The following is a 12,854-nucleotide window of genomic DNA, read 5'->3' on the forward strand; positions in this document are numbered from 1 at the left end:
TAATTTATCCATTGGCAGTTTCACACAACCACAAGTTGAAATATCTGAAAGCTCCCCTGTGTTGTTGAAATTCCGGCATGGCCGCCGCATTAGCCTCTTCTTGTCTCCACTTATCAGCAGCTCGGCAGCTATTGAAGTCACCAGCTTTCGCCTATCCAAAGAAACAGAATTTGAAGGTTGGGATTCGAGTGAGGGCCGCCTCAAAAGGGAAAGACGATGGCAGTGTGGAAGACCCTTCAATTCCTCAGTGGGCCCAGCCCGGTTCGGAAGAGCCTCCACCGTGGGCCCGAGAAGAAACCCAGAAAGAGAGCTCATCGGGCGTGGAGGTTCCCTTCTACGCTTACTTGATCGCATCCAGCATCACCGCCATTGCTGCGGTACTTTACTTACATTCTTTCTTTCTTGCTTTGGAATTGAATCAAGATTGCTCTTTTTTGGAGTTAGAATTTTATCCTGATTTGTACAGATTGGGTCAATTTTTGAGTACGTGAATGAGAAGCCGGTGTTTGGGGTATTGAGTTCGGACAGTGTATTGTATGCGCCTGTGCTGGGGTTCTTTGTATTCACTGGCATCCCCACTTCGGTGAGTTAAATTTGATTTCAATTTTCAACATAAATGGTACTCCGTATAATAAATTATGAGAATTGGTTGATGATTCAAATGCAGGCATTTCTTTGGTACAAATCGGTTGAAGCAGCTAATAAAGAGGCGGAGGAACAAGATCGGAGGGATGGATTTCTCTGAACTTACTTGTATTTCTGGCTGGATGTATATACCATAATATATCAATTTTGTTGTGCATTCGATCCCATTCCCACCATTTTGATTTGCATTCACCCATCTCAAGATTTGTCCTAGTTTTAACATTGTTGGTTGCTCTGTGAAATTTTCAGACTACTATAGACAGAGATATTACACGATTGATGGTGGGGTCCATCACACATGCTCGTGTGGGTGGAGGAGGAATTGTGGTAGGTGCTATATAGTAGTAGTACTTTCTTAGGATGAGGTGTGATTTGTTGCTGATTTTCTTAATTCTAGTTGATATTTTAACGTGATCATGTTGACATTTTCAATACACTGCATAATGCGTCGATGAGTTAGCAAATTAGCAAGAAAAGTTATTATTACAATACACCCCTTCTCAGGGAGGTGGCCAAGCCACCGCTCCAGCGGGGGCTTGGCCGGAACCAGACCCATACCCACCCCTATGCAGCCGCGGGGGCTTGGCCGGAACCAGACCCATACCCACCCCTATGCAGCCGTGACCCGGAGTTCGGATGGCCTGAACTTCTGCGAGTCTGCGACGGCAAAACTGGAAAAGAGTAGTCTGAGCAGATCCCAATTTGGAGAAGACAACATTGATGAAATTGGGCTTCTAACTGGGTCATTAATTATATTGTATATTAGACTATAAAACTTGGGCCTTTAATATATGATAGAAAAACTAAAATAGCCTTACTTGAACATCGAAGCCCAAATTTATAATACAATTAATTTTCTTCTCCTATTAAAATCATCAGAGACGCACCGCAATTTACAACAGGTCAGCAACGGCAAAATCATATCAGAGGTCTCCTACTAAAATCAAGGAATGATTCAAGTGTTGAAGCTAATCCGGAAAACATAGTTAATGACCAGAGTGCGATTTTGAATCAAGAAAGAGTCAATGTTGAAGTTAATCCGAAAAACATAGTTAGTGACCCGGGGCTACGGCTTATTTGAATCAAGAAAGAATTAATGTTGCAATTTTTTTTGTTTTTTTTTTAAAGATTTCAGCACTGGCTTATTTGAAAGTCTAGCTCCGTCCCTGCCCCTTCTCACAATTGTATCCCAAATCAATAGATAAAAATTTAAAAAATAAACACTTTTTAAATTACCAAAAATACGATAAATATTCACTTTGTGTTTTATAGAAAAACAATTTTACAATATGTTCGTAGAGATTGATGGTTTTATTTTTTGTTTCAAATTATGACTATGAGTGATAAGTGTCAAGTGATAACCAATTTTTTTTCGATCCTGAGTCCTTGACACAATATGAGATTAGAACTATTGATAAGATGCAAAGCATGCTTTCTAGTTTCAACACAACAATCTCCCTCGGTCATAGATTATATGTTTTCTATCTTATGAGAACAAAATAATCAAATTCGAAATTATTAGTGACTTGAAATTCAACAACGGATAAAAAGAGCACATTAACAAGACTTTCAGTAAAACATAATTTCCTACCGTATCCGGAGGAAGTATAAAAGCTAAAAATACTATTGCCAGACACATATAAATCCCAAACTATATAAAAAAAATACGTCTATTAGAAACAGAGCAAATGAAATTAAAAAAAGACAGATTACATCCTAAATCAACAAAGCCATAACATGTAGAAGTACAAAGAAATAAACAAGAAACAAGGAATATAACACAAAATTATAACCAAGAAATATACTGAGCATTATTACCTTAAAAAATTACTACTATTAACAATAGTATCGAAGGATTTTATTCTTTGGAGCTACTAGGTGTAGAGCCCAACTCCACAAAGATTAATAATGTTCTGATTAAAATTTTAAAACATGAAATCTCCAATTTCGATTGGTTTATTACCTAATTTATTATTTAACGAATTTATGACTCATTGTCCAAACTTATCTCTCCTGACTCTGAATCCTCGTTTTCTAGTTTTGACTTGAACTTACACTTCAATTTGTTATAGATTAATTTATTTACTAATGAATTCTTATATGTAAATTGACAAAACTAAGATTTCCAATTAAATAAGCATTGATCAAGCACAAATTCTGTAGGATTACAAATTGCTGAATCATGCTCAAAAACCTTGCAAAGTATCAAATCATATCCTAGTAAATATGGTTGTGGGTTCGACATTTCTTTCATTTTCTTTTCTTTTAGATATTCTATTGGAATTCTGAGGATTTGATTTTTTAGATTTAAGGGTCTTTCTCTCTCTTTTGGAGAAATCGAGTTGGTTTTGTTTTTGGTGGAATCGAATAAATAAATTCGACGCATTTTCCGCGAATCTACTTGTTATATTTAATACGGAGTATATAATATTATAAATATTAAACTCGTGGGTAAATGAAGATAAATGGTGGAGCCAGTTGACATGAGTGAGAGTGAGTGGAGCCTTTGAAATTCGGCCACCAGTCTTCTTTGACCATACCTTCTTTTGTTGGGTTTGATCTTAAAAAACTGAAGTGATTACTAGTGAAGAAAGAATATTTATTTAGATTTAGTAATTAGTATAACATTTAATAATGTATAAAGATTGTGATAATTTTTTTGTATTTAAATATTACTCCATAATAGTAGTAGGAGTATTATTATTGTGTGTTCGTTTTATGAATTCAACATGACTTAAGCCCCATTAATTTGATTGGGTACTTAATTTTGGACAATGCCTCGAAGAATTAATATTACTCCATAAATCTTTTCTCCCATGTGATAAAATTATTTTTTAGACAATTTGCATCAATTTAATTTTACACGAAATTTGTGGAAAGATCGCTCAAAAATGTCACATGCACTAATACACTATGCTAACATTTCCCTGAGAAGAAGAAGTACTCCCTACATTTAACTTAGCTACATGATTATGTAAGAGAGTAAAATTGTAGTGTAAATATTGTGTGTGACGTTTAATTTATGAGTCACATGTTTTATGCCTTATGTTAAGACTTAAGATGTTCTTTATAATCCTCCACTACACAAAATATTTAACTATTTGAATGTGGACATGTTTACCTAATTAACAAAAGTGGACATGTTTACCTAATTAACAAAAGGCACAGAAAAGTAGTCTCATATCAATAATACTCTCTCTTTTGGGGAAAGAAGAAAAAACAAGCATCTAGTCTTTTGAAGAAATAAACACTGATTTTCAACGTACAAGATCTGGATGCAAGTTAAATGTCAAGTAACTTCACTTCACTTTCAAGATCAAATATTTATTCTTGCTACCCATAAAATTTGATTGAGAGAATAAAAAATACTCCTACTTTCTTCTGAAAATGATTTAAAACTAAACAATAAAATACGTGTTTAGTTTATGTTTAGCTAGTCGAGTCGACTTAGCCTTGATTGGTTAAAATTTTTAAACCAATTTTCTTAATCAACTAGTTCAAACGATAATTAGTTATGATCGGATCCCTAACAACTCTTCTTACAGCTTACATTATTCAATATTACTAGTATACTACTATCCTTCTAGAATTCCTTCTCTAGTCAACCAAAATATCCCCTTTGATTTAATAACATATTCATAATTCATCCAATAGATACTTTCAACTATTATCGCTTTATCATAACATATATACTACAGTCGTTAATGAAAAATAATTTTGTTTTTTATTTTTGGATCATCCATTAAAATTAGTATATTTATAGTAATTTTTTCTTTCTAATAATGTGGCCAGGTCTTATTTTTCACTAACAACACTTCTACCATTTTTTTTCTCTATCTCTCTTACTTTACAAATTTATATTAAAACTCGTATCTACGACTACCAAAACTATTTTTTTAGACTAATATAATATTATGTATTAATTTAATATAAAATGCAATTAATCGAAGCGAAACTTTTGAAGGATCGCGAGACAATGCACCAACATTGTCAAAATCCACAAAATAATTTACGTCTGAATTAATTGACTTAAAATAAAGCATAATTGACTTAAAGATGTGTCGTGTCACAAATTTTATGTTATTAACTTGATCGTGTATGCATGTATTAAAGTATAATCCTCGTGCTCTCTTTATTAATACGACTCATTCTCCATTAAATCTATTAGTACTACTATGTAATTAAATACGCATGGAACCTTTCACAAACTAAAAATGCATAGATATTTAACACAATTCGGAGACAAATTACATTCTAGCTAGAAACTCCTTATAATATTTTATTTATAAGGCGGATTCAATATTAGTTTCGAACAGAAATTAAGTGATAAAAAACAAAAGTGTCCATATAGAGAAAATAATATTATTTCCCATTTAATTTTCGGGTACTACGAATTTGCGATTCATTTTCAAATCCTTGCTTTATCCGACATTATTGAAAGAAAAATAAATAAAATGATTAAAGTTGTCATTTTCAATCAATAAGAAGACAAATTCAAAAGATAGGAATTGCAGCAAAAAAATGATTATAAATGACATGTGAAGACTGGCTGTGGCTGGATCGAATAAAGTTGCATGTTTTATAAAAGTAACTATTAAATATCTAATCTATAATAATAATAATAGCATCCACTAACCAAAGCTTCCAATAATTCACCGAGTAAAGAAAAGTGGTGTATTTGGTCCCTTTTTCTCTCTTTCTATTTCAATATACTCATCCTTTATACGTATAATATAAGTTTAGTAAAAAATTTATGATCAAGAATATCTATTTTAATATGCTATAATGTTTGTTTATTAGTTCCACGCAAATCTGATACTCAAAATTAACTATATTTCGAAGTTTGGTTTATATGCTCAGGTTTAAGCTTATTGTTTTAAAAACTCTTAAATCTTGTTCCACGTCAACTTGGTGACGATCCTAGCTTATCTATAAAAATAAGGATAACCTCCTTTTCATAAGTTCTTTTAAGGGGTGAGTAGCTCATTTTTAATATAGTATGACCCAAGTCGATGATGGATTATATCTCTTTATCTCTTCTCTTGCCTACCCATGTGATTGAAGTTCCATTGTGTCATTCCGGCCCACACGTGAGGGGGCATGTTAAAAACTCTTAAATCTTATTCTACATCGACTTAGTAACGATCCTAGCTCATCTATAAAAATATGGATAACCCTCCACTTTATAAGGGCATTTAAGAAGTGAGTGACTCATTTCATTTCTAATACTTGTCTCGCATACACTAATGTTGGAGTGAATATATCACTTTCATAGTGACATTTTTTCTAATGCATAATTGACACTATTAGTCTAACAAAAAAAAACAACTCTCCGTCCTTTTCATGATTTCATCCTAAATGCCACTTTTTTCTAATAAGAAGTTCAAAACTTCCTAGAACTTTAAAATATTTCTTAAAATGTGCATAAAATCATGGCAAACACAAGGTTATGTTCATATGTATGTGTCTCAGTCTAACCAATGTTATTATGATTGAATGGTGTGTAAATATAATTTATATATATCCAATATAGGGTTTTATTCTAATGCTTATAGCACCCTAATCCAAAATCAAGACTAAATCTCCATCCTTGGATTTTAAAATGAGTGGATGAGATTAAAGCTCACAAATCTCAATAAATAGTAGACAAAATATCAACAAAAGGGTAATATCGTCATTATGTTATTATATGATAATTTTCGTGGGTGTTTTTTTATATCAACATTGTGTATTACAAATATCAACAATATGATATAAGAATATCAACACTACTACAAGAAAATATCAACACATATTTATTGAGATTTTTACATGGTTTTATTGAGATTTTTTGATGTATTTGTTGATAAAAATCTGGATATCAACATTTACGAAAACTAAAATAAAAAATATCAAATTTCATCATCCGAACGTCGTCGGAACATATGCAATTGAGATCTCGTTGGAATCCTTATTAAATTATCTTTAATTTGATATATTTTTTGCGAAAAAATAATTTAAATTGAGAGAATTACGTAAATTTAAAGATTTGAGATGATTTTAAGGAGAGCGAAAGTACTTAGTTATAATTACTACATATAGGATTTGACATTAATACCCTTTTAATTTAATTGATAATTATTTAAATTTAAAATATATTACACTTGACGTCATATTAACCACAAGATCTTCTAATCTAATGGTTGAAAATTAATCTCAATTTAGAATTGGTAATTAGTTAGCAATTGATTACATCACGTCTAATATATATACTTCAATAATTCTATTCACTCTATGTAATGCACCTGCGTCATAAAAGGAAGGTACTAATACTATTCCATTGTCTAGAAATAAAAGCTAGCCGTTTACTTTTATCTTAATTAGATGTCTTAAGCTAGATTAATCTCGTAAAAGAATGGTACTACTACTACCTTTAAATTGATCATGGATGAATTCATCTAAATTTAATTAACAGTATAGACTTAATAATATGTCCTAATATATTAAGGTGGTTTTCGGTTGTCATGACTAATTATCATAGAACTATCCATCTAGAATTAAGTTGTGGGATTATTTTAGTTGGAAGAGAAAAACTATAATTAATTATCATAAGACTACCATCTAGGATTAAGTTGAGGGAGTAAATCTTATGAACCAAACATGATACATATTTAATCATGAGATTTAGTGTTACCAACCGAACACCCCCTAACATAATTAAAATATGTTAATATTATGGAATTCCACGCTTAAACAGTACTCCACTGTTAATAACGGTTGCGTAGTTACATGTCTACACTTGTCTCAAGTCAGAGATTATTTTTTAACGCGTTGGGAAATTATAATGAAGCAATATATATTTTCAATTGAATAGTCTAATCAGTAATTACACTACTATACAATTTGGTAATTTACAAATTAATTGAATAGTAATATTGACTAGGATTTTCCATCTAGATAAGTGGATATTTCGACTTTCCTTTTCTTTTCCCTTTATTTTCATGCTTGATAGACATGGTGATATGACATGTCATGATGATGGTGAATATATATATAAATGTAATTGTAATGTAAGAAAATATTTTGCGTATAAATAATGAAACATACTACTGTTATATTACTACCTTCTCCCTCTTGTAAAAATAGTTTGATTAATATACTAATTGACATTTCAATTTAGGAGGAAAAGAATGAATGAACACTGTTACACTACGTAATGTATTATCATCAGTTTAATTAGTCATTGACTGATAAAAATAACCTACTAATTTTTTTTAAGAAACAATGATTTTTCGTTGTCTCTAGACAAGCATCAAACGAATTAACGAAACAACCCTTCCATATATAAATAAATTATTTTTTGTGATTTCATGTGCAAGAATAATTAATATCAGTATCTGTGCCTGGTCTTCACTAGTGTTGAAGAATTTTTTATATTCCATTGGTGGTCCTGAGATGTAAAGATAAGCTTTTAAAAAAGTATTTATAGCCTATAGGCTAATTTTTTAATTATCTAAGAAGATAAGCCTTGTTAGTAAAGAAACTTAATTATGCGTTATTGATGGCGATGTCGGAATCCGAAATCAAATAAAATCGATGCTTGCTTATATATACTCGTAGTATCTCAAAAGATCTACTCCTATTGTTTATGAAATTATTCTTCTATAAATGATGTTTTCAACTCTTCAACTTTCACAAGTACTCGCGATTAAAAAAATCATTCTATATTCTTATATAGTAACTTCAAACAACCAAATAGGTTTAATTAATACGGTAATTGTCTTAGAAAAAAATTCTAATAAATCTATCAGCCGTCCTTGTAGATTGAATTGCTAATCTTTTCTGCTCTCCCTATTCAATCATTAAATATCTCATTTATCCCTTTTTTTTCCGTCCGCTCATGAATAACCATTTTTTTAGTGGAGTATATATTTTTATAAATAACCATTTTTCTAGTGGAGTCATTTTTTATAAGTGAGTCTTTCAATTTAATAACTCACTTAATTCATATTTTATTATATAATTAATATTTCCTTCGTCAGTTAAAAATAGAAACTCTTTTCTTTTTGATCTGTTCTTAAAAATAGAAATTTTCTATTTTAGGATATTTATTTCTCTCTAATAAGGTGAGACTCATTTTTCACTAACACAATTTTTTTTATATCTCTCTTATTTTACCAATTTTGCATTAAAATATGCATGTCATTTCAAAAACTTCTATATTGGGTGGACGGAGGGAATATATAAAAATAGGATGCATGTTTTACTATCTTTTTCTACCTCTTTCTTTAAGAAGTTAAACAATTTTTTAAAAATCTGAACCGGTAAAAATGAGATAGTTATTGATATATTGAAGGAGTATCATATTTCCAAAAACTATATCTAATCAAGTTATTTTGAAATCGGGCTTTGTAATATGGCTTGTGCGCGCTTCATCATTGTGGTGACTCTCTTTGTGCACGGGCTAGATTTATTATTTTTTTTAAGAACATGCTTATATTTACTTAGATTTACTGTGATTTACCAATCCTCCTTTTGAGTTTGAGTATTTCTATATCTTATAACGTAAAGAACAAGGTTGAAAATTGTCTAACCTAATTTTGAGTTTATTAGCTTAAATGGAGTATTTTATAGATACATCTTACCAACGTATAACGGTTCGTGAATCAGATGAGATTCGAGTTGAGCATGTGATTGACCAAGATCCGGACCCGGACTACTTCACTTTGTACAAATAAGTACTCCCTCCGTCCCCGAATAAGAGTTACTACTAATTTCCATTTTGGTACGTCCCCAATTAAGAGTAGCACTTCATTTTTTACAAGTAGGTCTCACATTCCACTGACTCATTTCACTCACATTTTATTATAAAATCAATATAAAAAAGTAGGTCTCACATTCCACTAAATTTTTTTATCAACTTTTCTTTATATTTCTTAAAACTTGGTCAAAGTGCGTGGGACGGAATGTGTATTCCTCAATTAGAAAAATTCCTAGTACTGTATAATTTTCTTGTGTTACGAAATATATTGGAAAGTCAGCTTTGCAAATTACAAAACCAGATTTAAAAAAAACTGGAAAATAGCAAGTTCCAAGCAAATGCAGGCTAGAGTGAGACGACCAATGACTGTATTTTAATTTATTTATAGCAACTTCAAACTTTAGCTCCCATTCAACTTTATTTAAATGAATACTATAGAAAATATGAAACTATAGTGCAGTCTAAAACCAAAATCCTAACTCCGATTCCAAATATTTCCATATGGTCTCCTCCGCCGCTGCCGCCGCCGCCGCCGTTGTAGTGATATTGCTGGCCACCGTAGTTGCACAAGGCAAAAAGGTGAAAACGTTCAAAACAAGCTACGATAAATTCGACCCGGTTAGAGACTATGACACCTTGATTCAACAAGGCGATGCATCAATCCACCTTGATGCTCTTCAGGTCACCAAGGATTCCGCTAATACCGCTGTCGTCAACATCTCCAATCTCTCCGGTCGCATCCTCCTCAACAAGCGCTTTCGCCTCTGGGAAGATCGAGCTCGCCAGCCCTCCTTCAGCACCTCCTTCCTTGTCAACATTTTTCCCAAAGATCCTGGAACTGAAGGTGGAGGTCTGGCCTTCGTCATCGTCCCCGACCACCCTGCCGGCCTGCCGGCACGAAGCACCGGCGGCTATCTCGGATTCACCAACGCCTCCACTGACAGTAACTCCACCGCTAATCAATTAGTCGCCGTCGAGCTCGACACCTCCAAGCAAGGCTTCGATCCAGACAGCAACCACATCGGTTTGAATCTCCACAGCGTCAGATCTGTGGTGGCGAAGCCTCTGACGCCGCACCACATCACGCTAGCCTCATTCACCCCCCGATTCTACAACGTCTGGGTTGAATACGACGGCCGTCGCATCCAGGTCTACATTGCGGAGCAGCATGGGCAGAACGCCTCCACCCCGCTGAAGCCACGGGACGCGATAATCGAGCGCGATCTGAATCTGACGGAGCACGTGAGCCAGTACTCGTATTTCGGGTTCGCGGCGTCGACGGGGGACATGACGCAGCTCAACTGTATTCGGAGGTGGAATCTGACTGTGCAGCACTTTGAGAAGGATCCGAACTGGCTGGTGATCGGGCTGGGGACGGGGATTGGGGCGGCGGTGGTGTTGGCGCTGGGCGCAGTGGGGTTGGTCTACTACTGCCGGAAGCGGCGGGCGATTTCAAATCCGAATCTGGTGGGGGCGCTGCGGAGCCTTCCCGGGACGCCGCAGGAGTTTGAGTTCAAGGACTTGAAGAAGGCCACCAACAGCTTCGACGAGAGGAACAAGCTCGGCCAGGGCGGCTACGGCGAGGTTTTCCGGGGGAATCTGGCCAAGGAGAATCTCGACATCGCCGTCAAGAGATTCTCCAGGGAAAGCCTTCAAGGCCAGGACGATTTCCTGGCCGAGCTCACCATCATCAACCGTCTCCGCCACCGCCATCTTGTCAAGTTACTCGGTACGTACAATAATGTCATATTCTAGTTAGTTAGTCCCACATTTTTTAAAATCTGAAAATTAAATATGCAATGATGTGATGTTCTGCAACTTGATTTTGTGTTTGAATAGGATTCCAAGTATGTTTATGAGATTTCTTGATATAAGTTGATGTTATTTCATAACAAAATTAGTTGGTTTTTATGTCATTTCAGGTTTTTTTTTTTCAGATTTTAATGGTTAACAATAGGAATGTCTTGAATGTCAAAATTTATGAAAAAGCCCATGTTGTCGTCTCTTGTCATGGTGACCAAATCCTCTGACCTCATCCAATTTTGATGAACCTTCCTTTCTTTTGGTCCAAACCAAATTATTCAAAACTAAACATCGAAAGCGACTATTTTTCATACTCTTCAACCAACAACTTGACATTATTCAAACGTGCATCCCCCTAAATATTTCAACTTGCAATATATATTGTGTTTTTGTCGTGAACGGTGAGTCATATTTGATGGCGAAATGCTACCATAAATTTACCATGTAAAAAAAAAGTAAATAATGATTGTGTTATGTTAATTTATCTAGGGTGGTGCCACAAGTATGGGAAGCTATTGCTGGTGTATGAGTACATGCCCAACGGCAGCCTAGACAAGCACCTGTTCGTGGGGCCGGACGTGCAGCCGCTGGGGTGGCACGTTCGCTACAAGATCGTATCAGGCGTGGCCTCTGCCTTGCAGTACCTTCACAACGAGTACGAACAGAGGGTGGTGCACCGCGACCTCAAGGCCAGCAACATCATGCTCGACTCCAACTTCAATGCCCGTCTCGGTGATTTTGGCCTGGCCAGGGCGCTAGACAACGAGAAGACGTCCTACGCCGAGGCAGAGGGGGTGCTGGGCACCATGGGGTACATCGCGCCCGAGTGCTTCCACATGGGCAAGGCCACGCAGCAGTCGGACGTCTACGCGTTTGGCGCTGTGGTGCTGGAGCTCGTGTGCGGGAGGCGGCCCGGGGCCAAGATCGGCGGGTTCCAGCTGCTGGTCGATTGGGTGTGGTATCTGCATCGCGACGGGCGGCTGCTGGAGGCCGTGGACCCGAGGCTGGGGGAAGACTTTGTGGGGCCCGAGGCGGAGAGGCTGCTGCTGCTGGGGCTGGCGTGCTCGCACCCTATCGCAGCCGAGAGGCCTAAGACGCAGGCGATAGTGCAGATCATATCGGGGACGGTGGCTGCCCCCGTGGTCCCACCGTTTAAGCCAGCATTCGTGTGGCCTGCAGCGGCGGGGCCCATGGGTTTGGACACGGGCTCCGCCACCGAGACCACTTCACATTTGGGGTCCGAGTGGAGTGGGCAGTACCTTAGCAGGGAGAGCTACACTGGCTACACTGACTCCTCCTTGGTCTAGTGCATTGGATGAGCGATCTCTTTCTATCTCTTGTTTGTTTAGCATACAAATTTGTTAGTTTAATTTGTTGTTGGATGGGAAATCCCAAGATTTTCTATCCAGATAGCAGCAGTCAAAGTGCAGTCCATGTTGTCATGTAACACGTATATTTTTGACGAATGTGTATGATAAAATACCACATGTGCATAGTTAAATCTGAGAATTCAATACTTGTTGAGATACTTCACTTATCGTACTAAAAAAATTATCGAAACCTTCCCACCCCTAGATAAATTTGGTGATGCCTTTATAAAACCATTGCACCATTCTTAAGTCAAATCTAACATAACGATTTTCTGTTTCAAACTACATAACATGTT

The 12,854-nt window shown here is 35.7% G+C and overlaps 2 protein-coding genes across 3 annotated transcripts; both read left to right on the forward strand.

The window, feature by feature from the left end:
- LOC125212555 (uncharacterized) lies at window positions 1-812 on the forward strand. 2 transcript variants are annotated; one of them, XM_089067656.1, is made up of 3 exons: window positions 1-377; window positions 467-583; window positions 644-812. In XM_089067656.1, the coding sequence occupies exons 1-3, from the start codon at window positions 78-80 to the stop codon at window positions 743-745; spliced, it is 519 nt and encodes a 172-aa protein (XP_088923782.1). In that variant the 5' UTR covers window positions 1-77; the 3' UTR covers window positions 746-812. The 2 variants fall into 2 exon arrangements, with proteins under 2 accessions (XP_088923782.1, XP_047968720.1); XM_048112763.2 differs by having other exon boundaries at window positions 2-377; window positions 668-812.
- A 9,003-nt stretch (window positions 813-9,815) lies between these two features.
- LOC125215334 (putative L-type lectin-domain containing receptor kinase S.5) lies at window positions 9,816-12,689 on the forward strand. The gene is made up of 2 exons (XM_048116723.2): window positions 9,816-11,114; window positions 11,678-12,689. Exons 1-2 carry the CDS (start codon window positions 9,887-9,889, stop codon window positions 12,493-12,495), a joined length of 2,046 nt encoding a protein of 681 aa, XP_047972680.1. The 5' UTR covers window positions 9,816-9,886; the 3' UTR covers window positions 12,496-12,689.
- The last annotated feature ends 165 nt before the right edge of the window (window positions 12,690-12,854 follow it).

This window comes from Salvia hispanica, chromosome 3 (assembly GCF_029641045.1).
Source record: "Salvia hispanica isolate PSC_SH4W2 chromosome 3, Shi_PSC_v1, whole genome shotgun sequence".
In the NCBI taxonomy this organism is placed as follows: domain Eukaryota; kingdom Viridiplantae; phylum Streptophyta; class Magnoliopsida; order Lamiales; family Lamiaceae; genus Salvia; species Salvia hispanica.